We start from the raw sequence: 27,357 nt of genomic DNA, 5'->3' as shown, positions 1-27,357 counted from the left end.
GCACATGCTGTGTGATGACGTATTCTTACGCAGCTGCACGAAGTAGTTCATTACACTTCGTCTTTGACCTGAAAACACCGTAAACTGAGGCGCCCCGGTGGTATACCCGAAATCTGAACATGGCACATGAAGGGTCCCTTTGTGGATGGTTTACTTATTTCTACCGCTCAACTAATTACACTAGTCACAAAAAGTTTGATGTCCAAATTGTAAGTACGCACAAAGCTTTTCCAATGCATTTTGGACATCCCCCCCCCCACGAGTCAGCTTTAGAACAAAACGGGCAACCAATGAGTGCCTTGTCGAACAGATTGCCCCCATAAACTCCGATGATGTCAATATTCTACCCACAACTACTAACCGAGCCAAAATGGTCACACGTGCCACTTGCTGTTTGCATTTGGGAAGCCGACTTCTGCTTGACGGAGAGATGGTGTACATTGAAACGTGTCGACGTTAGGGAAGACCAGGTGTGTTGACAGTGTAACTTCTAGCCCGTTGAACACACACAAACACGTATGCTCGTGACTTAATCCTCTCTTTTCTTACATGTCTGATACTGTGGTGTACATGTATGTCTTGCTAACATGGTGGCGAGGGGCGGGTTGGGGGTACATATATATTTGGAGATTTATGAGAAAAAGTTGTACCAGTTTTTTTTTTTTTGATAAGCAGGGACGACGCCTGTTTTTTTTTTGTTTTTTTCCCACTCTTCCTCTCGTTTGGCTCGTGACCGAAAACCTCACAAGCACATTCCTTTTGTCCTTCTTGTCGATTTAAAAAGCGAGAGAGAAAACATTTTCCATTGTCTACTCACGTGTATATAAAGTGCATATATGTGTACACATGTGCAATACAAGCTATCCAAGCAATCTATTACTGTGACTTACTGATGATGAGACGTGTTTTTTTTCCTCCCTCCTCATCGCATTGATTTCCTTTTGGTTCAAAGGGATGCTGGTTCTCGTGATGATTGGCACTCACGTTCAGTTGAGGGCTTTGTGGACATTCTGTTGCTGCCCATTTTTCCAATAACCTTCACTGTAAAGTCGTGATGTTGATCCTTAATATGTGTTTCTTTGTTGTTTTTTTTTTTTTTTTTTTTTTTTTTTAAGTGGGCCCGTTGTTAAACTTGTCTGGAAACTCAATAAAGCAATTCACTGACTGCTGGTTGCATTTTAGGACCTCGTAATTATTGCGCGTTGCAGTCTATTCTATTGTATTGACACGAATGAACTAATGAGCCGCTAACGCTTTAGCTAACGAAAGCCAATTTGCACAATTCTGTCTGTCCAAATTTGCTCCGTATTTTTTTTTTCCACGACATCTGCATGTTTAAGAGCTGTTTCAGAAATTAAACCAAATATTTTTTTTAGCTGTCTATTTATGTATTTGAAAATGTGTTTGTGAGCGTGAGATTCTAAATTGTGCTGTCTCATTAGCTAATATACACAATAACCACTAGCAAGGCCGTCTCTCCTGGCCAATATAACTTAAACTATATTAGCGATGGGACTGTTTCTTACACCCTGAACTGGTCGCCAGCCAATCGCAGGGCACATATAAACAACGGTGTGAATGGTTGTTTATATTTTTAAGACCTAATTAACCTACCATGCACGTTTTGGGTATGTTGGAGGAAACCGGAGTACCCACAGAAAATCCACGCAGGCACGGGGAGAACATGCAAACTCAACATAGGCGGCTCCCAATTTGAATCCGGGTCCTCAGAATTGCGAGGCAGATGTGCTAACCCGTCACCACCGTGCCGCCTGCATCAGTGTCAACTACCCAAATCAACCTGGTCGAACTTTTGTTTTTTTCCCCAAGCTAAACACCAATACATGAAGCTAATTTTACATGAACACAAAAATGATTCCGTTCGTATGCATCTCTCGCTGGTCTAAAATGCAAAACACTACAGTTCATATCATTTATAATTTAGTTTATTGTGGCTGGGGCATTTTTAAGACCTATGAAGGGCTGATTTAAGGATAATGGAAAAACATTTTTTTTTTTAGGTTAGCTAAGGCCTTAATTTTGGACATCGTTGTGCGTTACGTTTTCAGTAATGGATGGACTTAGTGTCCCAATACTTTTACATGTAATAATTATTAGACTGCATTAGTGTAGTGTTTACCTCATAAGTATATCCACTATAATTGACATTTGATACAAAGTAAAATGATTAGTTGGAAAAGTACAGTACACAGCGCAACGGTGTCTAACTCGTTACTATGGTAATTCATCCGATCATTCAAAAGTGATTGGTTGGATGTGTAACTAGTATGATGTACCTACCGTCAAAGATACTCAGAGCAATTTTACAATGTCACTTTCACATAGTGAGGACGTTGCATCCCGTCATTGGAGGAAAGTACCATGTCATTCACATAGTGATGACGACTGGACGCCTACTATCTTGCTGAAGGATACTTTGACAAGGCAGAGGGAGAAAAGATGGCTTGAGCCTAAAAATCAAGCACACGCTAGTCACCTGAAGTTTGTTTTACGTGTCCGGCGAGTAGATCTTGATGAGGTGCTGGAGTTCAGTCGGGTAGCCGGTGAGCGGACAACGGCGGTTGGCTTTCACGTAGGTGTAGACGCAGCGGTAACAGAAGACGAAGCCCGACGTGGACAGCACCGTGGCGTTCGCGCGAAGCCTCCGGCAGAGCGGACAGCGCGTCCCGTCGGCCGAGGCGTCGGGCCGACCGTCCTCCTCGACGTCGGCCGTGTGCAGGTGGAGGGGAGGCGGTGGGACAGGGAGGGACGCGAGATTCTTCACGGCGGCCTGGTTGTCGGACGAATACCACCACTCCAGGAACTGCAAAAAGAAGACTCCCAGCGAGAGGCACGTGGACAGGGAGACGGCCGCTCCCCTCGCTGCTTGCGACATCAACCACCACGCTCTCCGGACCGTGCTGCAAACACAACAGAACACATTGGGTGGGTTTTCCCACAAACGAGGCCGAAGACCACATTGCCCATAGGTGTGCACGGAAATGGAGCTTTGTCTATACGTGCCCTGTGATTGGCTGGCAGCCAGTCCTGGGTGGACCCTGCCTCTCTAACCTCAAGTCAGCTGGGATAGGCTCCGCCCCACTTGCAACCATAATGAGCATAAGTGGTATAGAAAATGCATGGATGGAATACATTTGTGATAGATTTTTCCACAAGAAATGTTCCCAAAAAAAGAGATGCATAAAACTAAAAGTCATTCTGGGTTTGTGCTGCCCTCCAGTGGTCAAATCACAGACAACTTTAGGTCGTTTAGGACACTTGCAGGAGGCAAAGAGCAAATCTGCCTTAAGACGATCACGCTTGGCTTTAATTGAAACTGCGAACGAGGTATTCATTAAGCTAAGTTAACGATTAATCGATCATCAAAATGGTTGATTAATTTGAGAATCGATTCGTTTTCGATGAATCCATTGATTGTTGCGCCTCTACTAAGCTACTCTATAGGTTGTGTGCTTGTTTAATCTAAGGGGCAACAATGTACAATTTTAAACTCCGATATAAAAATTTGCGATAGAGCAACATGTTTTTTCATGGCCGACACTGATACTGATTTTTAGAGCCGATATTCATTTGCTCTAAAAGGGAAAATATTGGCTTCAAAATTTTGAATCACACAAACTCTGTAACACTTCACTTTGTTTAACCGCTTTTCGGATAAATTGGTTTGAAACAGCTTTTCAGATTGACGTTTTTCTTTTTCTTTCATCTTAGACATATTTGTTTTAAAATTCGAAGAAAAAGGGCAGGGAGTTCCCAGGCTCAGCAATAGCTCACAAAGTTGACTGACATTTTAAATAAATAAATAGTTCCCTGAAAGTTACGTAGTTTTAAATTGATCTCTTACAAGCAGTCGTATTTAAAAATAAAAATAAAATAAAATAAAAATGCCGATATGCTGAATATCGCCGTTGATGATCATTCTATCCATCATAAGATTGCGTGTAACTTTTAAAGGGAACATATTATGTGAATATGAATTTTGAATGGCTGGTAAACTAATACAGTAGCGGGGTCTCTGGAGTGTATAATATGGAAAGAGTAGCGATTTATTATACCGGTCTCCGGGCGGGATTCCCCTATTTCTCGCGTTGAGCTCCATGTCTCCGATATCTCGCTCGGTGAGTCGAGCCAGTCGGACCCTGGCCAGCCACAGCAAAGGACTGTGGGTGCTGACCGCTCCGAAGACAAAGAGCAGCTGCTGACAGAAGACCCACGCCCGCCAGGCTGAGTTGACGTACGGGTAGGCTGCCACGGCCGCCCGGTACAGCCTCTGAGTCCTGCTCTGCGCCAGCCGTATGGAGAAGTCCTCCTCTTCCCTTTGGCGGGCAAACGTGACCTCCAGCTTGGCCCGCAAGTACGGCACGAGGCACAGGAGAAGAAGCGAGCGCCGGCGGGCCTTCCTGTGCAGGCCCAGGCCGACGGGAAGGCCCTGCCCTCCTGACACCCTTTTCAGACCGTAGAAGTTCTCAGAGAAGGAGGCGCTACAGTGGGACAGGAAGTGGTTTTGCAGGAGGACATCCACCAGGAGGTAGAACTCGTCAAAGCGTCGCCACAGGAAACCAAAGCAGGACGGGTTGGACTCTGCAAGAACCTGAGAAGGGGGGAAAGAAAATCTGATCGTTTACATGCATACACGTTTGACTGCTTCTTTGTAAAACCCCAATTTACACCGTGTACACACACACACACACACACACACACACTCCGTGAGAAAAATCCTGCCGCCGAACCAGTCCGCGGTGCACAGAAGGTTGGGCAACATTGACCTAGAGGTTATGAAATAGGTCATTCCAATATGACAGGGCTACATATGGCTCCACATATGTACAATTGTGCTCAGAAGTTTACACACACAGGCAGAATTTTTGAAATTTTGAAATACGACTGAACAACAACCATCATTAATTTCTTTATGGTTATGTTTTGTTTAATGATAATGCTCTTTGGAAATAATTGACAGTTTAATTTGAATGCCATCGAAATAAAATTCAACGTGTTTCGTCTGGCCCTTCATGTTTTTTCTTTCAAGAATTGTACACATCTTACAAATTCTGCTGGGTAATCAAACATATGAGCACAACTGTGTGTTTTCTAATTTACTAAATGAAAGTAGGGCTGTGAATTTCAAAATAAGAGCAAGTGAATCAAAAGAAAGTATTATGTGCTCAAATAAAGTGCTTAACTTCAGAATAATTATTTTCAAGAACTAAAAATACAGCTAATACTTCGTTTTCATCATGGGTAGAAGCAAAATCACGCATTGTAAAAATGCATTATACATAGGTGGAAGGGTTTTCCAGAACTTTGGCGGTGCGCATTATACACGAGAAATTGCGGTACCTGAACATTTGGCAAAGTTGACGACACGAGGGGCCATTTGCGTTTGGCCGTGTATCCACTGAATGCACCACATACGCAGGCTAATTGACAAAGCGTAATTCGGAGGGTGCCGCCTCCACGAGTGAAAATGCGAGACTCTGCATGGGCGCTGACTTTATAGGGGGCAGTTTGGACGCAGAGGGATGAGCTCCTCCCGCTCTCAGTGGGAGTCTCAGCGTCTCGACACCACAGAAACCTTGCTAGATATGCTGCTCGTAGCATGCCCCCGGTAAAAAAAAGACCGAGTTCAGTTGTGCGCCTTCAATGTAGTACCACATTTTGCTGAGCGAGTCGTCTTGTTGTTTCCTCAAAAGTGACCTGTAGCAGGTGGGACTGGAACATATCCCCTGCAATAAACGGCGCTTCACTATACATGGAAAAGGAGTTTGGGATCAAATCGAACAGTCTGGAAGTGTTCATCCAACTATTCAACTATAAGCTGTTTTACATACACGTTAAGTCTGCTTTCAATAGATCGATTGATGTCCTTATTTACGCACCTTATTTACTGTTACAGTTAACGCTGTATATTTTTGCGTCAAATTCAAATGAAATGCCAATCAAAAGACGTGGAGGGAAAAAATAGTCCAGTAATGGTAGCGGCTCACCTCGACCGCGTGTCTCAGCGCTGGTTTCACCGCTTCCATCAGGGACTCCTGAGCCAAAACCTCAAAGACGGACGGCCGCTCACGCGCGGCGCTGGAGGTCAGATGAGCGCCGGCCTCCGCCATGACTGCTGCGCGCCTACGACATATTATAATGCCGCAACTGTCAATCACCACGAAGGGGAGGCAAATTGGATTCAAGCCATATTAATAAATACGATACTGATCCATGCATTTTCGATGCCAATTGTCCTCATTAGGATGATGGGTGAGCTGGAGCCCATCCCAGCTGATTTTGGAACGCCGCAATCATCTGAGATTTGAACCCAGGAACTCTCAACTAGGGCTAACTCACAATAATCGATTCCCTTGCCTTGAATATTTATTGTATTCATTGATTAAAAAAAAAATAAACAACTTTCATTTCTATCCCTTTATTCAAAAATGGCACATTTCAAATTGCCAGTGCAGAAAATGGCACAAACACAGAATGATTCAGTTACTGCTTTGGTCCTAACATGTCGGAAAATGGGCAAAAATGCGGAGAGTTGTTTTCCAAAGTAAAAGCAAATGTTTGCAAATGTCTTATTTTGATTGCACACGAAGAAAATCAGACTGCTGTCATGGAGGGCAACAGAAAGCTGAGAATATTTACTGTTGACAGGTTGAAATTCCAAGGATTTGCCCAATTTAAGCTCAACTATGGCTCTTAACGATTACTCAACACAACAGTTTTCAACTCGTTTGATCATTAAAAAAGTATCGATTAAATGAGAAATTGTTGGACCTCTCCTCTCAAGTGTGAGACAGATGTACAAACCACTACTGCACTGTGCTGCCGTGTACTTCACATTTACTGTATTTACCTCCACACACACACAAAAAATACAATACAATTTTAAGCAAAACGAATATTTAGAGATTAGAACGTGAGTTTGTTCATTGATTGACTTTTTTGAAACGGGTAATATATTGACCTGGATTTATTTGTATTTTTTTATTTTTTTGGTTAAGGTTTGTTTGTCATGTTTGGTTCTCTCGTACGAATACTGATCAAATGAAGAAAAAGTGGAACTTTATATGTGTACATTTTTGTCAAATATTCGGTAATTAAAACCAACGCGGTTGGTAAAAGTTAGTCTCGTGTCAACCAATGAAGTAAAAACATGAAAACATTCCTCACCGTCTGCTTGGCTAAATGGAAACGGACAGAACTTTCTGATCGCCTTTGATTTTCCTTGGTTTCCTCTTCTGTTATTTAAAATACTTATTGTCCATTTTCGAAGGAAACACACACGCGACTGTTCCTCTCGTTCGCCTCTGCCGTGCGCAACACTACTACTTCCGTATTACACGCCATTTTGCTTTAAACCAAAACTTTATTGAAACGATATGATAGGCTGCCATATTGTTACCCAGTGCGTTATGCAATGCAATGCAATTCCGAAATGTACCATATACAAGGGATAATTTACACAGAAACTTTACAACATATTTATGTTATGTTAATCTAATATTATCATGGCCAGATATTGAACTTTAACAGAATTTTATTTTATTTTTTAAACAACATGCTTTTTAACCAAGACCATCCGAAGGGGGCGGAGCATGCGTTGGCGCGCACCCTCCTTAAAAAAAAAAAAATATATATATATATATATACACACACACACACACACACACACACACACACACACATACGTGTGTGAGAAGCGATGCATCCGCACGGCTTGTCCAGGACGAGTGGAACAGCCTACAGCCAAAAAAAAAAAAAAAGGCAACCGTATTGCTAAAAATCACTCAAAATCCACTTAAACTAACCCAAAACTTTCCGAGGTTGATGCAAGTCAATGCCGGAAATAGACACAACATGGCGTCCGTAAACCAATGCAGAACGGTGCGGTGAGTTCAAAGAGTGTCCCGAATGTATTGTGAATATGTAAATATTTGTTTTAATAAAAATGTATTTTCGTAATGCTGTGTTTGAATATTCATCAGATAGAATATTGAAGATGAATATTAACAACATAGTATTTCATGTGATCACTAAATATCGCACTTATCATCATTGGACTGACTTTTGGCTTGGCGAAAAAAAGATTGTATCGGGGATTGAATTGTGTTGCCAAAATGATATTGCTGTTGTTGTTGTTGTTATCTTTACTGTAGAGGAGAGGTGAGTCTGCAAAAATAAAATAAAGTGACAAATTAGATAGTGAGGTATACCTAAAGAAGTGGCCAGTGAGTACATGTCCTGCAAATTCAATCTTACTGGGGGATGTTACCCAAAGTGCACACCCACTCGAATATTCCTAGTCAAGTTCTACTGTAACAGTCTTGATATAATCCACGAGTCAGTGAAACAGATGGCACCACAGCCCCCCTGCGGTATTTAGAGAAAACAGGCCAGGGGCAGAGGGTGGATGAGATGCCAGTTTAGCGGATGAGGGGAAACATTTGGTGATTGGGAAGGATTATGTTTGGGATTACTCACACAGCTCACTGACTGCACCCAAGTCTCTCCCATCATCAGCATCATCATCAGCATCATCATCATCATCATCATTTGGTCTCTGCAACTGTCTGGTTCAGTCTTGCTGGAGTATTTTCTGCAACAGGAAGGCGTGATTCTGCAGGGAAAGTGAGTCCACCTTTGGAGAATTTAATAAATAAGACTATTTTTAGTCTTAATTAGATTTTGAGCAAACTCTTTGCCATTTCTGTTTTGACCTTTAAAAAAATACATTTGATAGTTTTAGAAACATGCCAAATCTACAAAGACCGGTCGGAAGATTGTATCTTGTTCTTTGTTTACCATCGGAGTGTAACATTGTCACAAGGGTCCCTCAGCCTTCAAGCAAATCATCGAAAAATGAAGAATTTAGTCGTATTTGGTCCGCGTGCGAGGGAACCATCGGAGAGGAAATTAATCCAGCTGTTCCACTTGAAATGGTAGCGATGATGTAATAATACGCAGGTGACAAAAACTGTGCCAAAAGCGTTTGTTATTTATGAAAGATTAAGAAGTGGTTGTAAGCGTCAATATGAAAATTTACGTGGCTTCTGCGGCTCGACTAGGTAAAGAGGTGATTGTGCAGTGAGTCCACTCTTATGATCCCTGTTAACTTTGACCTCCTTTTATGGAAAATGATTTATTAGGTTTCTGGTTTGTTTGTTTGTTTCTGCATTTGCATGGACAAAAGTCTCCCGAACGTTTCAATGTAGAAATTTGAATTCCTGCACGTGACTCAAACATACAAAAAAGAAATGTACGTATTTATCCCATTCACAACATTCTTGGTTTCTATTGAAAGACAGCTCAAAGAATAGGAGTCAAGTCATAAACGTAAACATTGTGACTATGTCTGCGCTAGTCGTGCAAAAGTTCTAGTCATGTAAAAACAAAACAATGAGAAAATGTCACTAAAAAATAAAATCTCACGAAGGTGGAAAGTGACCAACTTTTTCCAAAACACACTGACACAATTTATTGGCAAGTTACTTTGAATTCACGTTGTAATTGTTTGGAAGAATGTGCATCTCGCCAGTAAAAATCCCAACGAATGAATGACTCCGATGAATCGTTCACGACCAGCAGATAGAAGTCCCACAAAGCGCAAGTATTTTTACAAGGTTTCACTAAAGATAGTCTGTCAGACTGCTACTACTACACTGTAATACAAGTGTGACAATACTCGAGCGATTTATAGCAACGCAAATGTGGCTGCTCGTATGCTACAACGCTCACCTAAAGTTCTCCGTACTTCCAGGTGCCACAGTGCTGACTCGGAGAGTCGGCGAGGTGAAGCGCGGAATGTAACCACCGATCTTCCACTCCTCTACTCATCCGAGAGTTCCTCCTCTCTCCAAGGAAGCATGTGTCGCCCTCGTCCCATCTTTCGTCTTCTCTTTCTAGCCTTTTGTTCACCTCCCTTCTTCTCCCCCCCCGCGGCGTGCTCACGGTCATGTCCCCGCCGGTGCCTTTGTTACGAACACACTGACTTGGTGGACTGCCGCGACAGTGGGCTCGAACACGTTCCCAGGGGGCTCCCGCGTGGCACGTGGCTGCTGGAGCTGGGAGGAAACAATCTGAGTGAAATTTGTACCAGAGTCTTCACTGGGCTGTGGTCCTTACGGGTGCTTGCGCTGGCCGACAGCCAGATACGGGCCCTTCGACCACAGGTACTAATGGAGCACAGATAATAAAGCGATTTGAGTGAGCATTAAAGAACCCTTTTCATGCATCCACAGGCATTCTTCTCATTGTCCTACCTGGAGAAGCTGGATCTCAGTGGGAACCAGCTAACAAGTCTCCCTGCTGACTTTTCTGTGAGTCTGTCTGCTCTCAGGGAGCTGCGACTGGAGCACAACAACTTACATCATCTGTCTGCATTCAGGTGCTGCTCACTTGCATTCAGATGCACTCCTCTTTGCAGGATCCAACTACGGTACAATAGAAAGGTTTTACACCGCCATTAGATCTGCTTCTTAGTCAGCCGGCCACTTCCTGGTTCATTGGGGTTGATGATCAGAAGATAGTTCAGGCAAAGGGACTGCTCCATCGATGCTTTAGGGCAGGGGTGTCAAACTCATTTTTGTCACGGGCCGCGCCGCAGTTATGGTTCCACTCGGAGGGCCGTTATGGCTGCAAACCCGTGTTTGCTTGTTTGCTTGTTCAACTAAAGTATGAATCAATGTTACATTAAAATTGTGGTTGGTAACAAAAAAAAAAAAAAAAGAAATGCTTGCAATATCTCAATATTTTTAAAAGTGAAGGCAATTTGGAATTTTGGTATTTTAGCAAGAAACAAAGTTGATGCACACTCTCGCGGGCGGGCCACATAAAATGACGTGGCAGGCTGGATCTGGCCCCCGGGCCACCAGTTTGACGCTCTGTGCTTTAGGGACTCAAACGGGGAAACTAAATTCCTTTATCCAGACTTCTATCATCATTTAATTTGTGTTCTTCTCACTCCATATGTTTTTATGACCACGCTCCCAGTATTGATTTATAACAGTTTTAGGATGTAAACATATTAAACGGGGAAAAAGATACTGGAGCAGCCTTCGCTCATTTGTCAGCACTTGAGGGTTTGGAACTTGGAGGGTCACGGGTGGAGAGCGATGCCATTCCGCTTGCGCAGTGTTTGCGCGCAGCCTTCACTCCTCGCATGCCCGCATGCGAGCGATCCGATTCCCTTCCTGGTGTGCAATCCAGCACATAATCCAGCACTTTACTGGAACTGAAAGCCTCCTGTTGCCCATTTGTCATCATTTCACTGAAAGTTTCCATCAGCTGAGCCGGTTATCCGGATTCTATTGCTGTCATTAAGTCCCTTGTTTGCTTCTCCTGCATCTGTTCCTGCGTCAGCTTTGAGTATCTGGACAACATTGAGAAACTGGACCTCAGTCATAACCACCTGGCGTCAGTGGGCCCCGGTGTGTTCAGGGGCCTTTCGAGGCTCAGGCAGCTCGACATGCGCAGCAACAGGCTGTCTACGGTGCAGCAAGGGAGCCTTGATATGCTGCCTGCACTGGAGGTGAAGCTCGAATCTCTATCAGATGATTCGGTAGGGAAGCCCTGTTACGTAAGTATGACCCGTCTGTCTATCCGTCTGCCTTTCTGTGTAGGTGCTGCAGCTGAGTCACAACAACATTTCTCAGATAGACACGAAGGCTCTGGCTCCTCTCTACAGCCTGGCAGTTCTCGCTCTGGAGGGAAACAACCTGCGTCACTTGAAATTCAAAACCTTCCTCAGTCTGCACACAACAGCGACGCACATCCGGCTTGCAGGTTACTGCAAATGAGCACCTTTATGTTATTTATGGGTGGGGGCAATCAAGATGACCTACATTCCACTAACAAGTTCTCTTTGTATATTTTTTTGCTCAAGAAAATGGATCTGGCAGTCATTTCCAATAATATCAATCCATTTTGGAGCAATGGGTAAAGAACTAATTGCCCCGGGAATGCCCCGTTTACATCGCCCAAATCGGTACGCTGTCTTGGTGTGACGTCAGCGACAGACGTGGAGACGGAATTCGCTGCGTAGCTGGTGTGGGCAAAAGGAGCGTACTGTACCCTAAAGTGGTACCGTTCATATTTTATGCTTCGTCACTGTCGGGCGGAATCCTCACAGCTCCAAAATAACAGCTTTTCAGGAAATAAAAAAAAAAAAACACAACTTGCTTGCATTTCCAAACATCGCTTGGTTGAAGTCGGTATTATACTGTACCTTGTATTGCTATCATATTTCGTTGCACACTTACATCAACACAACAGCACCCCAAAATTATATTCAATTGTTAATTCAATGTGATTAAAAAAAAAAAATCGCCAATTTATTTCACTGTCGTTGGTTAAAGTCGTAGAACGCGGCACCGGCCGCCTTCAGGTTTTACTCACACCGAGCCCGCGACTGTACAAAAAGCCTCGAACGTCACAAAAGCAAATGCCTGTGTTCCGTCATCTTCCCAAACTCATTTTCAAAGGCCACGAGCAAGGCAACAAAGAAAACAATGCGCTGACTAAACTGCACGCACCTCCCTCCATTTGGCTCATGTGGCTTCCTTCTGCAACAAAACATTGACAAAAGACAACAAGCCTACTCAAACGTACCGATATAAGCTCACTATTTTCACTTGTTATTGTCGAAAAAAAACCTTCCAGACTTTCAATATAGGCGCCAATTACACCGCACGGCTTGCTTACGGAGAATGAAGACAGTTTTAAATGGGTTAATATTGCATACAAATAAATAAAGACGATGTGGGGCCAGACAAATGGTAGCGATTTGTGAAGCAACCAAGAACACGTACGAGGAGAAGGAAATGTGCTGGTCATTCTGTCACTAATGTCGGCAGGCTAACGTGTCATTCTGACAGGTTTTGACCGAAATGTGGGTGAGCCAAAATCGGGCTTAAAATCAATTATTTCCTCTAAAATGACTACCGATTCTAAATGTTTTGAGTGGCAATGTTCGCAGTATTAGATTATTCCTTGAAGCTACACTTGCCGCCTTTGTGACTTTGTTGTATTGTCACCAGGGAACCCTTGGAGCTGCGACTGCGAGCTGCACCGCGTCTTCAGCAAGATCCTCCACGTTCGCCATCTACACGTCGACGACTACCGCAACGTGAGCTGTCACCAGCCGCCGCAGCTGGCCGGGGCTTCGCTGGCTCGGGTAGACAGCCAGCTGTGCGTCGCGGAAACCGCCACGGTGCTCGTCATCACCGTCACCGTGCTGGTCACGGTGGCGGCGGCCGTGGTGATGGCAGAACGGAACAGGAAGAGGAACCGTGGCAAAAACTGGGACACCGAATCCCAAAACCACACCAACGGTCCGCCATCTTGAGAGCAGAGAGCGTTAGGGGCCGGACAACAGACAGACGCAAGATGCACAATTGGGCTGACAACGGACGCGTTTTCCCGTCCCTCTGCTTTTCCACGCTCCCACGCTGTAGAATGGAAGTGATGTGTGTCGATATACAAAAGCAGTACCGCCCTAGTGACAAGCCATCTGTTCCTTCTCTGAGCCACGTGTCCTTATTGGGCTCTTGGGTCAGCTGGAGCCTGTTCCAGCTGACTCCGGAGAAAGGCGGGCTACTGCTAAAAACTAACCTGTACATCCGATATGTATCACTGCTCCGTTGTACTTTGTGAAGCCTCTTAAAGCCGAACACATCTTTGTTTTGTTTCAAATGCATGGTGGGAGTTGTACAGTAAGGGAAAATTATTAAAACCTTATCAATCCACCCATCGGTTTTCCGTGCAGCTTGTTCTCGTTTGGGTTGCGGGTGAGCAGCTGACCCTGGGGCGGACGGACGCAAGGGGTACATGCTACGCCATGGACCTTCTTCTTCTCACGACACTGTTTACCTGATGTATAAAACGGGATATTTACACAAAAGTATAGACTGCAGAAAGTCAGGAGGAAATAAAAATTAAAAAAATCACTGTTCTATAAAAGGTGACGGTAATAAGAACAGATGACATGCAAAAAGATGAGAAAGCAGCTGAGTAGTGACAATAATGAAGAAATAAAGTATCTGATTCAGAAACATTCTCTTTAATAATATGGATGATCTATTCTGGCACGTAAAGCACATTTATTTCTATGGCGCATTTCATACACAATGCAAGTCAATGTGCTTTACGTGATTAAAAGCGGCGGAAGCGTTAACGACCCCCGCAAAGACTGAACCGTCATACCGTGCACAGAGTGACGGTAGCCCCTCATGTTTAAACACACCAGTTCAAAGGTCGCAGCCTGCTTGGACTAGTTCCAAACCGAGTTACTGTCCGACGTTCGGCAATTGAGCTATCAGTGAACATTGCACGCAATTCAGTGGTCTTCACAAAGTGTTCGTCCTGCGATCGATAATAAGCCCTCCCCCCCTTTTTCTCCATCGTTGACGCATTGAGAAGACGAGCGTGCGGGCTGACGAGGCCTCCAGCGGGTTAATGATTACATGGGCTCTGTCTACCGCGCCTCAAGCGAGCGCAACTGAACTGAGCTTCAGCAGCAATGTCAGGGAAGCGCGTGTGTGTGTCCGACTTCGAGGTGGACGCCAGGAAAGTTCTTCCTAAAGCTGTCTATGACTATTACAGCTCTGGAGCTGAGGAGCAGGTCACGCTGGCTGACAACCTGGCTGCCTTTAAGAGGTACGGCGCGCGCGCACGCACGCACGCACCCGGGCCTTTCACCTTGGGTCATTTGTTTTCCCCATCTAAACTGCACTTGTCACCTTTGGGAAATTTGGATTTCAGTTAACCGTAGCACGCATGTTTTTGGATGCCTAAATCTTTGCCTAACTCAATATAATAAAGATGATAATGCTCCGTTTTTGATTGAAATGTTATGCACTTAGCCAGTACATCTCAGGAGGGGTTTCTAATATTTTGAGCCTCTAATGTACATTTACATTCTATTGTCGTTGAGAGCGCGGCAATCGAGTTTCAGGCCACCGTGGACGAAACGGGACGGACGTGACGCAATGCGGAGTTACGGGATGGGCAAACGTGAGCCGCGAATGTCGGCCACACTTTTAAACTGTCAAAATGTTTGGAAGCGAAATCTAGTTGACCAGCGAACACAACAGAGCATGCCGTACGTATGTAATCGGGCGTAACGTAACTCGAGGGGGCGATATTTCCCCGGCGTCTCACGGTCCTTTCAAGTTTTGTCACGTTCGGTCATTTTTTTTGTCGCCGTCCACGCGGCGAGCTCGGATGTACCGTCGCCGTTTTGTAGCATTCAAGCGGGCTCGCGTACCAGACATGTCCAGGTTGTCCCGGAGGAGGACCAGAAGGAGCGGAAGTATATGTAATGAGGTTTCACTCTTTTATTGCTTTTCCACTGGTTGGACAAACATACATTATCAGAACAAGCACAAGGATATGAAGTTATCTCGTGATAATAGCGCAAGACATCTGTTTTCCGCGCACGAACAGCTTCATTTTAAGCACATGAAGAGGGCGCGGGTGTGTTGTCGTCGTTACGCCTAACGCAGCGAGCGGCCCGTCTGATCGTAGGTGGCGGCTGATCCCTCGGGTGTTGAGGGACGTGTCCTCTGTGGATCTGAGTGCGTCCGTGTTGGGCCACGAGCTCAGCATGCCGCTGTGTGTCGCAGCCACTGCTATGCAGAGGATGGCTCATCCGGATGGGGAGGCAGCGACTGCAAGAGGTACACACGCGCCATCGCTCGGTACGGCGGCGGGTTCGTTTCTCCGTGTTAGCCGACTGCCTCGAATGGCAAATCTTCTTATGCGTCACTGGACGGTGACGTGAGTAAGGTTTATCATTGCCTATAGATGCCACGAGATGGTGGAAAAGTGCTATTGATATCTAAATGAAACTCATCAACTCACTTCAACATAGTTTCGAGACACCAAGACGCCTCAACTCGCTTCAATATAGTTGACTATGACCTCAATGTGAACGCGATGGCTTGTCAAATAACCGCTGTAGCGTGCCGAGCGGTGGGGACGGGGATGATGCTGAGTTCCTGGGCCACCGCCACCATAGAGGAAGTGATGTCGGCAACGGCGACCTCGCCAGGCGTCGGCGGCGTGCTGTGGCTGCAGCTCTACATCTACAAGGACAGAGAGCTCACGCTCTCGCTGGTCCGCCGGGCAGAGGCGGCGGGCTACGAGGCCATCTTCGTTACCGTGGATACGCCACACCTGGGGAGGAGACTGGAGGACATGCGGAACTGCTTTAAACTGCCCTCACATCTGCGGTAAGACTTTCAAGGCCGCTTGAGCATTTAGTCACTATCCTCGATATCCACCTTTAAGTCCGTGTACTACTATGGTGTTTGTCTTCGCTAGTATGACAATTCAGCACCTTAGTGGGACGAGCATGTCTTTGTAGTAGGGTTTTTTTCCCACTACTAGTGTGGAATTCAATCTCACTGGTAAACTGCTGTGCTGCACGAGTAATGCTACTAGTCCCGACTAGTCGCCAAGCATTCAGCTCTTTGGCATACTACACTTACTAGTGTGGCAAAAAAAGTAGCATCCAGTATGCTAGTATGCCAAATCTGTGGTACTCGTGAGGACAAAGCGCATACTAGTACACGGACCTGAAGTTGGATATCACGCTTCACGCCTATCTTCTGTATGTGCCCACGCTCCAGATTGTCCAACTTCTCAACAGACTCCTTGGCTTTCTCTGAGGGAGACTTCGGCAGTGACAGCGCGCTGGCCGTTTATGTCGCCAAAGCCATCGATCCCGCTCTGTGCTGGGACGATATTACCTGGCTGAAGAAAAACACACGCCTACCTGTTCTTGTGAAAGGAGTCCTAACTGGTACACGGACACACAACGTATCAGTTTTAAACGCTGAACGTTTGACCAGTGAGAAAGATCCGGTTGAAGTCAAATAATCACATAGTGTACGTGTGTCCATTGTGTGTCCATTGTGTGCGTGTGTACGCAGGGGAGGATGCTGCCAGGGCTGTGAACTACGGCGTCGATGGCATCTTGGTGTCCAACCATGGAGCTCGACAGCTGGATGGGGTTCCTGCCACGGTGGGTTTCTGTCTGGTTTGTTTGTATTGCAAAGCCTTTTCTAATCGAGCGCAGCTCTCATTTTGGCATTCTGCGTGTGTGCGCCCTGAAAACATTCCAAGAACTTCCAGCCAAAGTCCATCGAAGGAAATCCGTCAGACAGATGTTATTTTCATCACATACATTTATTTTTCATTTAGTTTTACTCCTGCAGCACAGTCACACGACTGTACCAAGGCGGCTGGCACAGTGTGCTAGTGGTCAGCGCGTCTGCCTCGGAGTTGTAAGGTTCGGGGTTTGAACCCCAGCTTTTGTCTCGGGTTTTCTGCGGGGACTCAGGCTGTGGCACATCCGCGGATGTGCGTGTGAACGCTTGTCTGTGTATTTGTGTCCTGCTGGCTGCCAGTCTTGGCCAGCGAGTTGGGATCGGCTCCGGCTCAAAATACGTTCGCGAATGGAGGTGCTGCAGATCGAATTATGTCCTGATCGATATACAACCCGCTGGCTAGTGGAAGCGGTAGTGCAACTCGCCACTGCTAAAATTCACCCGAGTTTGGTGGGTAGGCACGTGTTAATGTCAAGCCCTGTTTACAACCATGCATCTTCAGTCCGATATGCTTCAGTAGCAGTAAGACCGATTCCTTACACGAATGATAGAACCAGACATATGTTGCGTGCGTGTGTGTGTGTGTGTGTGTGTGTGTGTAGCTGGACGTGCTGGAGGAGGTTGTGGAGGCAGCAGCAGGTCGCTGCGATGTCTACCTGGATGGCGGAGTGAGGCGAGGGACCGACGTCCTGAAGGCGCTCGCCTTGGGAGCGAAGGCGGTCTTCATCGGTCGGCCTGTGCTGTGGGGCCTCTCCTGTGAGGTGAGGGAAGTGAAGCGACTTGTTACTAGTTTGTAATGAAGTGCAAATTGTTGCAATAAACAAAACGTGTTTAAAAAGATGCAATGCTTATAATGTGTCTCCTGTTCAGGGGGAACAAGGTGTTATTGCAGTTCTGCAACTTCTCAAAGATGAGCTGACACTAGCTATGGCCTTGGCAGGTAATACACACACACACACACACACACACACACACAATTGGACATACCTAATCATTTGTCTTTGTGGGTGCAGGATGTCGTTCCCTCTCAGAGGTGAGCAGATCCTTGGTCAGGAGAGTGGAGATGACATCAAGAATGTAACATGGATCACCATTCTTGCATAGCTGCTCTCTTGCCATATGCTGGTTGAATTTAAAATGGAATTGTCAAACAAATGCTGAAGTGGAAATTGTACATTGATCTTTTTAATTTATATGACTTTCCAACAATACAGAAGAATGGAATTGAAGGTTTTCTTTCAGATTGGTCAGTTAGCAAGTGATTATTCTGTGACAAACATTCTTCTTAAGCAAAGACCAAGACCAAAACCTTGTTCTGATTGATTCCGACCTGACATTCAACATTCATATCAAATCAATGACTAAAACTGCCTTCTACCATCTGAAGAACACATCCGGAGTGAAGGCTTGCATGTGTCAAGCAGACCAGGAGAAGCTCATCTATGCTTTTAGCTCAAGTAGACTTGACTATTGTAATGGTCTTCTGAATGGACTCCCCCAAAAGAGCATTAAACAGCTGCAGCTCATTCAGAATGCTGCGGCTCGGGTTCTGATCACAACAAAGAAGTCAGAGCATATTACTCCAATTCTAAAGTCTTTACACTGGCTTCCAGTCCGCTTTAGAATCGATTTAAAGTTCTGCTCCTGGTCTATAAATCACTAAATGGTTTCGGTCTTGAATACATGAAAGAAACGCTAATGGGAAATAAACCCAGTCGGGCTCTGAGATCGACCGACTCGGGTGAAATAGTGGAGCACAGAGTCCAAAGCAAACGCGGTGAAGCAGCATTTAGCTGTTGTGCTGCACACAAATGGAAGAAGTTGCCAGCAGAAGTCACGTCAGCCCCAAGTGTGCACGTTTTCAAGTCCAGGGTAAAAAAACTTCTCTTTTCTCATGCTTTTTAGAGCATTTCCACTTTGAAATGATATTTCTTGCACTCTATGCTGTTTTAATTGTACTCTTTGTTTGAAATGTTTAGAAGCTGTTTTTTCCCCTTTTGTGTTTAAAAGCCTTTAATCGTGTAAAGCACATTGAGTTACCCCGTGTATGAAATATATAATATATACGCTATAGAAATAAATTTGCTTTGCTTTTACTGTGCAGCGATAAAATTATCAGCGTTTGCTTTTCTTTGGGTGTACAAGTTGCACAATTATTCAACCCCGTTTTCCCGACGTGGGAGCACTGGGAACGAGGAGACGCAAGAGTTAACAAGGGAAGCGAGCAACAGTGTAGCTTACTTGACATAAGGCGGGCCGTGCTAGCGCGAGGAGAGGCTGCGATACTTAGGCGAGGATTTCCGGGAACAGGCAGGCTTATATACGCCGGTGGCGATCAGGCTGATTGCAGACAGGTGCTGAAAACAGAGAGAGGTGGGGGGGGGGGGGGGCTCCAATAATGGAACTGCAGGGCAGTATATGACAGTATGGCTTTTTATTTTGCCTATTATTCTTTTGTTTGTTTAATTCATTCAAATTTCCAGGCTCGAAGACATTTTTTGGGCCACTTTAGTGGGTGAATGACTCTATACCTCTGTGCCAAATGTTTCTTATTTGTTTAAGTGCAGTTTTTGCAAAGAGCCCGAGTCTGATATAGATTTATTTTGTTCTATTTATTGTTCCAGATTACAATTCCAATGCTCAATGTTCTTTAGAATTAAAAGTGAATTGTTCTTAAAAAGGATGTACTTGAATTATAATGCTCTATAATATCATGATGTCAGTGGCATGAAGAAAAACCTCAACGCTACCATCGTTTATCGTGCTAAAAATTTGCTAGTGTGGCAGGCTGAACAACGGATCACACGAAAATATTTTACAAATTGAACAAATACAAATCTGCAACGTAGCGGGACCATGAAGCAACAACGGTCATGTCGCGGCGGATTACTGTATCTGTATCCCGTGATGATAAGTTGTAGGGACTCGTTGTTTTCAGACATGTCCACCCTGGGACTCGCAAGTGTAAAACGATCTATGAATATATGAAAATATGATTCAACGGGCACAAAATAAATACAATAAAATAGAAAGACAGTTGGAAGGACAGTGTTTGACTGACACGGTTTATTCCATGAGTAAATAAATAATGATATAAAGTCTAAAAGCTATGGTCACATATAGCGGCCAATGAGGGTAGTTCTCGCTCATGGTCTTCCAGTCTATTGGGATATCTGTCACAGAAACGGGGCTGAAGGCTAAAGGGTCTTTTTACACATACTTCCTCAAACTTCTCACTTGTTAGGAGCACAGTGGACCACATAGTGTACGTATGCACAAAATCCGAATATGGACACTAAGATCTAGTTAAGCCACAGACCATGTAGATTACATTGATGTTGTTGGGACACTGGAGAAGAATGCACACCAGGATTTGACGCTACAAGTCATCACTGTATTTTCCGAAGAAATAGGGGAGAAGGGGGCGAAGGGATAAACCCAAACAGCGGTGCTTGGCTTCATTTCAGGTATCAGGCGTTAGTAGGCTACTTTGGTTTACTACTTGTCGTCTATAGTCGCGCCTCCAACTGGGACACAAGCGGCAGGTAGGATGGGTGATGACGTGGATGACGGCGTTGGAGCACTTAGCCCCTGGACTCCAGAGACCTGCAAGGAGAGAGACCGAATGATGAGTCACGGTGAGCTCCACCCACCACACGCACCACACGTCACCAACGGTATCGAGCCGCAGGCAGTCGATCGCCTGATATTTGATGTATGCGTGCCAGGTGGAGACTTTCTTTAAACACACCGAGTCGGCCTGTTGTGGTTTACGGCGACAATACGTAGTCTTGACTAGAAATGAGAACTTTGAGGTCATTTTCAAAGTATCGTAACATTGCCATTAAACTTTGGTGTAGATCAATATAAATGTGACAATTAACATACAATGCAGGCACGTTCACAGACATCTATGGGGCAGGTGCTCAAGCCAAAAAAATCAGGACACCCATTGACAAAATGATTCACACAATTAAGAAAACTTTTTTATTTTATTTTAAATGGGATCCAGGCAAAGGGCACTTTTCTCCTCCAGGGCAAAAGGGCTGGTGCTGGAGCACCACTAGTGGTCTCTCTGTACGTGTGCCTGGTACAGTGGTACCTTGACTTAAGAGTTTAATTTGTTCTGTGATCAAGCTCACAACTCAGTTTACTCGCATATCCAATCAATTATCATCATTCAATGAGTTGAAATGCCATTATTCTGTTCCGATCAAATACAACCTAATAGGCTCGACTCCAACTGTCTGAAGAAATCCCAGACATCAATGCAATGGCGGCCATGTTTTCAAGCCAAAAATGAACATACTTATTTTCCCCTTGAATCTTTCAGCTAACCGCGCAATCGACTGAGCGCGCCCATCCTTCGTAGATAACGGAAAGCCGTGCCAGCGCTCTCACGTGTAGCTCGTATGTTGCTGTCGTCTGCGGGCGGTCCTCATCTTCTCAAAGCGAGCCTCCATTTCCTCGAGCACCTTCGGGGTGTAGCGCACCACCAGCTTGACAGAACCCTGCGCAGCCTTCAACAACTCCACAGCCTTCTCGTGATGCTCCCCCTCCACAGTCTGCATCAGCACAAACACAATCCTCTTAGGTAGCGACTTCATTCGCAGTTACGGCTATGCTTGACACAAGCATAGCACCTTCACCTGCAACAAGTAGTGACCCCTTTATTTATACATGTTCATCCAGCCACCATAACAGGACACTAGTACACGTTACTCGTGCAGTAAACTGGATTATTGCGTGGATGGATTCCACGCCCACCTGTGATAGGTGAAAATCCACAATATGGAGAGAATATATATTTTTTCTTTGATAGTTTTACCTCTCCCCCACACCTAAACCTATTGAAACACACTAAGTATTTCTTAGCACCTTTTCTCAGCCGCTCGCTAGCAGTTTTCCAAATAAGAGGCAAGTCAGTATGTTTGCTTCCTTTTGGCGCATCCATTGGACACGCCCACAGCGTCTGAGAGCTGAGAGGTGGCCCTTATTATTCAAGTTTTCAAACCTGACTTGATATACTTAGGGAATTTGTGTTTTTTTTTTTTTTTAATTCATTCAAATTTGGCAGGCTTGTTAACATTCTTCTTCTCTGTGGTGTGATGAATTTACCCGAAATATTTTGGGCTTGTTTAGTGCCACTTCAAATGAGCCTGATCGTTAGCGCTTTTTTTTTTTGCATTTAAAATGCGGACTCCGCAGCATATGAAAAGTGCTTCATTTGCGGCAGTGCCCGCAACCTAGTCAGCCAGCCACCAGGGGGCGAAGCAGCAATGATAACTGGACCAAAGGATTACATTCCTCCTTTTGCATCTGCATCTCTTCCAATAGACCTCAGTGTAGTACAACGTGGACTACAAAGTCCAACGAAGGCACGCAACTCGCCTGTAAAATGTAAAAACTCGTAAAAAAACGATCACTTGAAAACCTGCGGCACAGCTGCGATATAGCGGGGGTTGACTGTATACTTTGCTTGTTTGTTTGTCGAAAGAATGACGTTCTTAGATGCTCCTACCACGCCATTGACAGACAGCAGCTGGTCTCCTCTCTTCAGGCCCCCCTGGCGATCGGCCACCCCCGCAGGTATCACTCTGGAGATGTAGATGGGGGAGTTCTGCTCTTTGCCCCCCATGATATTGAAGCCCAGCCCCTCGTCTGTCTTGGGCAGCTCCACCACCCGTGGGTGGGCGTGGCCCTCGCTGGCCGCAAAGGCCGCCACTGTGGCCTGGTCACAATGAAAACCATGTGTCGAGCAACAAAAAAAGTACCGGTACACTGCGTACAATATTTTAGAACGGTTTCTGTAAAAATGGTCTCTACAGTCGATTAAATAAAATCTACCTATTGTATATATCAAAGGTGTTTCAAATAAAGGTTCACTGTAAAACAATATTTCAATAAACCAGTTCTTATCTATTGGATAGCAGTGGTGAGTGTAGCGCAATTACAGCCGTGTATTAGTTTTTTGTCATAACACAGTTATGCACGTCATTACTACCCATTCTGTTTATCTGTTTGTTGTTTGTACTAGAAAAGCTCCAAGTACCGGAGACAAATTCCTTTTGTGTTTTACCATACTTGGCCAATAAAGAGGATTCAGTCACAAGGCGCATAGGAAAAGAAAACTACCACATTCCTACGTTGCCTGGTCAAAAGTCAGGCGAGTGAACCACTACACGATCAGTGACTAGGTCATGACTCATAAAATATTACAACCCCAATGAAGTTGGGACGTTGTGTTAAACATAAATACAAACAGAATACATCCATCCATCCATCCATCCATCCACCCATTTTCTGAGCCGCTCCTCCTCACGCGGGTCGCGGGAGTGCTGGAGCCCATCCCAGCTATCATCGGGCAGGAGGCGGGGCACACCCTGAACCGGTTGCCAGCCAATCGCAGGCCACACATAAACGAACAACCATGCGCACTCACATTCACACCTACGGGCAATTTAGAGACTTCAATTAACCTAGCGTGCGTGTCTTTTGGGATGTGGGACGAAACCGGAGTGCCCGGAGAAAACCCAGGCAGGCGCGGGGAGAACATGCAAACTCCACACAGGCGGTGGATGATGAAATCTCCAAATTCCTTGCAATTGTACATTGAGGAACATTGTCCTTAAACTGTTGGACTACTTTCTCACGTACTTGTTCACAAAGAGGTGAACCTTGCCCCATCTTTGCTTGTGAATGAGGGAAGCAATGACGGCACCCAATGAACCTGTTCACCTGTGGGATGTTCCAAACAGGTGCTTGATGAGCATTCCACAACTTTCTTTTTTGTCTTTTTTGGAATGTGTTGCAGCCATAACATTCTAAGTTCATGATTATTTGCTAAAAACAATCAAGTTGATCAGTTTGAACATTAAATATCTTGTCTTTGTAGTGTATTCAATTAAATATAGGTTGAACATGATTTTGCAAATCATTGTATTCTGTTTTTATTTATGTTTAACACAACTTCATTGGAATTGGGGTTGTATATGATATACTACAATGTCTTATTGACAATACAATTCAACCTGAATATTATGCACGTTTATATTTTTTTCTGTACTGCTTTTCCTCATTACAGCAGCTGGTGAGCTAAACTCTATCCCACAATCACAGGGCACATAGTCAAACAACCATTTACACCGACATTCAAACCGATGGACATTTTAGTCTTCAATGAATCTAAATATTAATAAATGTATTTTTATTTTTTTTTTAGCGATACTTGCGTGTTGCTACTAATTTTGTTTTTGATGTACACAGCCTAACAAAGCGAAGCAGCTATAACCATAAATAGGTGGCCCACTGCCTATGCCTTATAAAACATGTGACTTGTCTTTAGTTAGCTTGTGATACCTTGGCTGTCGCCTGCGCTCGCACCTCTGGTCCTCCGACAATGTCGAGTGTGTCATATAGCTGCTCGTATACCTAAGAGAGAACAGACACGGTCAATCTAAAAGTTGCATTCAAGGCAAGAAACAATCGTTTGAGCAAAAATGTAGCTTTTTTTTTTTTTTAAGGTGTGAAAGATGGTAAACATAAGTTATCAAATGACCACACACGCCTACTGACTTACTGACCATGACTATATTAGGGCATGTTTTTGTACTTGTGTTTATGTAATGTAACCGCCCACCAAATGTTAATAAAAAGAGCTGTGAGGGCGAGTTGGTTAAAATAATCCTGACAGTTTTCATATTATATTCAAGAAAATTATGAAAACATCATTCGTTTGTGTGGTATTAATTTAAGCAGACTTTGTTTATTCTTGTGATTTAGAAGACCAAGACCACATTTTATGCCCAATTTATGCAGACGTTTAAGAAACTACAAAGGCATACATACATACATGCAGCATATGTAGTGATGACATGAAAGCAAACTGGTGAACTGTATGAAGCAGGAAAAAACGCTACCAGCAAAGAGAAGCCAGTCAACTGCACGGTTAGCACTGGCGCGAGTGCTAACACAAATGAAAGCCTGGGCTGGACCACATACTGTACTTTTTTGACCACTGTAACGCCGGTGGTCCAAGTGTTGCCATGGTCCTCACTACTACTACTAAATTATTTTTAAGATGTTCTTTCTGGATTAAATTCTTACCTAAGGTTGCTTCAAATGGGGCAAATAAGGAAAAGGATTTTGGGGCAGAAAGGATTTTGAAGTACAGTAGAAATGAAATAGCTTTGTGTAGCGTCATACCTCTCTGATGGCCGCACAGAACTTGCTCTGCAGCACTCTCTGCAGGGCCTGCAATTTGGGAGGAGGCAATTCGCCTCTGCGCTGCAGGCGGTCCAACAGCTCAATCACCCTACACACATCTGACAAAACACACACACACACACACACGGTCTGTCCAAACTGGTATTAATTTGTGCTGGGAAGAGAAATCAAATGAATCAAAAACTATTTGGATAATTGATTAACTGTTAGAGACGTGGTTTAACTTCAGGCCCCAGGAGGTCAAAGGTTGACTGTAAATGTCGGGTGGGCGGGCCGGATTAAAGAAGGGGGGGGGGGGGCACACGCAGCATTGACACAATAATACCAAATCCAGTCCACTTTAGCACGCGACCATTCATTTAGGATGACGTCACAGTGGTGAGTAACGGATTACTGTTCACAAAGCCCACCAGCCAGCTAGCCAGCCCCCCCCCCCCCCCCATTTTGACCGCACCTTGTCCACATTTACGACGACTTGTGACGTCACTGACCCTGCCGTATTGTTTAATTGTGATAACCACACCTGTTCCGTACAAGTCACAATGGGACCCATAACGGTACACCTTGTTACGAATGTATGAATTGCTGTTGGCCGTAGAAGGTTTTTGTAGATTAAAGGAGTGTTCAAACCACAACTGGATAATGCTGTAGCGTGCGGTACCTCTTTCTAGGCAGAGCGGTTCCGCCATGGTCGCCATGTCTGCCTCCTTGGTTGGGTGGTAGTAAGAGGACATCGCCGGGAGCGGGTCTGGCTATCCGTCTCGTCTTCACTGCATCGCCTGCTCCATCGTTTGGATGAGCGACGAAATCAATAGGCGACGAGTGGCGACCTATCGGCGAGCGGCGTACGTCGATGACGTCGAGCATGACGTCAGGCGACCTACACTTCGAACAAACAATACGAGCGGCAGCAGACTAAACGATCTTTAACGTCAGATTTTCAAGACCGACTGATTAAGAATATGCCACGTCAAATGAGTACGGTAATGTTCATCGACATTTCATACTTTTGTATATATTTTTTTTATTGTAGGTCACGCACATCTCGATGAGACTGCAGAGGCAATGTGAGGCACATCATCGCGCATGTGCGTTTAACATTGATTTCTGTTGGGACTGTTATGGTGTGCATTCATCCATCCATTTTCCGAACCGCTTATCCTCACCAGGGTCGCTGACTTCGGGCGAGAGACGGGCTAAACGCTCAACTGGTCGCGAGTCGTGCTTCTGCAATGGACAGTACTGCATTGTGTTCGATTTTGTTTCGCATCAAGGGCAGTTCGGGACAATGCGCCAATATAGCCGGCAGATGTCGCTGTCATACGAAAGACCATACACAGATTGCAGTTAAAGCTAGACAAGAAATGGAGTGTTGATAAAAGAATTGGTCTCATTTGGAATGCATCTTATTAGTTGCTCAGATTGGGATGTTTTGCTGTCACTGTTTTGTGGATTTTTAAATGGAAAATATTCCTTTTTATATGAATCACTGACTCATACGTTACTCAACATGCCAGGCCCCACCTCTTGAAGCCACACACGTTCAAAGTCACAGACGCCACAGTGTAGACCGTGAGGACTGGCAGAATTGTAAAATGTAAACGTAACGCGATCAGATTGTAGTTTGTTGTACATTTGTTTTACTGTGATGTCTGCAGCCAGCTCTGCATTGCAAATAGTAATCTCTTCTCAATTGCCTTACCTGGACAAGGTTACATAAAAAGAAATGTTTACAAAAACATGCATATTTTGTATTAGTATTGTGCACATCTAATTTATTCAATTACTCAAATAACAGATGAGATAATCGGTAGAATCTATTCTACAATAAGATTCGCATTTAAAAAAAAGTATGGGAAAAGTTAAGAGTGTGGGGTGGGTCATACGTGTAAAAAAAAAAAAAAAAATAGGAAAGGTTAGTAAGAGTGTGAGGAGGGTCATAAAGCTTTAAAATATATTTATATGGCTGCTAATTTGCAGATTTTCATCAATCACACGGCTAAAC

General features: G+C 44.7%; 4 protein-coding genes across 8 annotated transcripts; 2 read left to right on the top strand and 2 right to left on the bottom strand.

The window, feature by feature from the left end:
- Positions 1-1,930: 1,930 nt before the first annotated feature.
- Positions 1,931-19,515, bottom strand: pex12 (peroxisomal biogenesis factor 12). Of its 5 annotated transcripts, XM_061748308.1 has the most exons (7): positions 19,368-19,515; positions 18,114-18,248; positions 17,783-17,880; positions 8,500-8,656; positions 6,009-6,144; positions 4,077-4,612; positions 1,931-2,921 (listed from the first exon to the last, which is right to left on the bottom strand). In XM_061748308.1, the coding sequence occupies exons 5-7, from the start codon at positions 6,129-6,131 to the stop codon at positions 2,510-2,512; spliced, it is 1,071 nt and encodes a 356-aa protein (XP_061604292.1). In that variant the 5' UTR covers positions 6,132-6,144; positions 8,500-8,656; positions 17,783-17,880; positions 18,114-18,248; positions 19,368-19,515; the 3' UTR covers positions 1,931-2,509. The 5 variants fall into 5 exon arrangements, with proteins under 5 accessions (XP_061604292.1, XP_061604294.1, XP_061604293.1 ...); XM_061748310.1 differs by lacking the exons at positions 17,783-17,880; positions 18,114-18,248; positions 19,368-19,515 and adding an exon at positions 9,754-9,878; XM_061748309.1 differs by lacking the exons at positions 8,500-8,656; positions 17,783-17,880; positions 18,114-18,248; positions 19,368-19,515 and adding an exon at positions 7,189-7,364 and having other exon boundaries at positions 6,009-6,168.
- si:ch211-237i5.4 (slit homolog 3 protein) lies at positions 7,717-13,760 on the top strand. Its single transcript, XM_061748305.1, has 7 exons — positions 7,717-7,907; positions 8,504-8,646; positions 9,776-10,187; positions 10,257-10,402; positions 11,377-11,545; positions 11,637-11,799; positions 13,053-13,760. Exons 1-7 carry the CDS (start codon positions 7,893-7,895, stop codon positions 13,358-13,360), a joined length of 1,356 nt encoding a protein of 451 aa, XP_061604289.1. The 5' UTR covers positions 7,717-7,892; the 3' UTR covers positions 13,361-13,760.
- hao1 (hydroxyacid oxidase (glycolate oxidase) 1) lies at positions 14,262-19,241 on the top strand. Its single transcript, XM_061748306.1, has 8 exons — positions 14,262-14,670; positions 15,541-15,692; positions 15,977-16,247; positions 16,647-16,819; positions 16,950-17,041; positions 17,729-17,887; positions 17,997-18,066; positions 18,140-19,241. Exons 1-8 carry the CDS (start codon positions 14,534-14,536, stop codon positions 18,205-18,207), a joined length of 1,122 nt encoding a protein of 373 aa, XP_061604290.1. The 5' UTR covers positions 14,262-14,533; the 3' UTR covers positions 18,208-19,241.
- A 657-nt stretch (positions 19,516-20,172) lies between the features above and the next one.
- Positions 20,173-26,207, bottom strand: lin7b (lin-7 homolog B (C. elegans)). The gene is made up of 6 exons (XM_061748313.1): positions 26,014-26,207; positions 25,332-25,450; positions 24,486-24,557; positions 22,648-22,857; positions 21,528-21,691; positions 20,173-20,732 (listed from the first exon to the last, which is right to left on the bottom strand). Exons 1-6 carry the CDS (start codon positions 26,084-26,086, stop codon positions 20,711-20,713), a joined length of 660 nt encoding a protein of 219 aa, XP_061604297.1. The 5' UTR covers positions 26,087-26,207; the 3' UTR covers positions 20,173-20,710.
- Between the last annotated feature and the right edge of the window lie 1,150 nt (positions 26,208-27,357).

Source organism: Phyllopteryx taeniolatus, chromosome 16 (genome assembly GCF_024500385.1).
Source record: "Phyllopteryx taeniolatus isolate TA_2022b chromosome 16, UOR_Ptae_1.2, whole genome shotgun sequence".
Lineage (NCBI taxonomy): Eukaryota > Metazoa > Chordata > Actinopteri > Syngnathiformes > Syngnathidae > Phyllopteryx > Phyllopteryx taeniolatus.
Note: the sequence above shows the minus strand (reverse complement) of the source record. Positions and strands in the feature narration are given on the sequence as shown.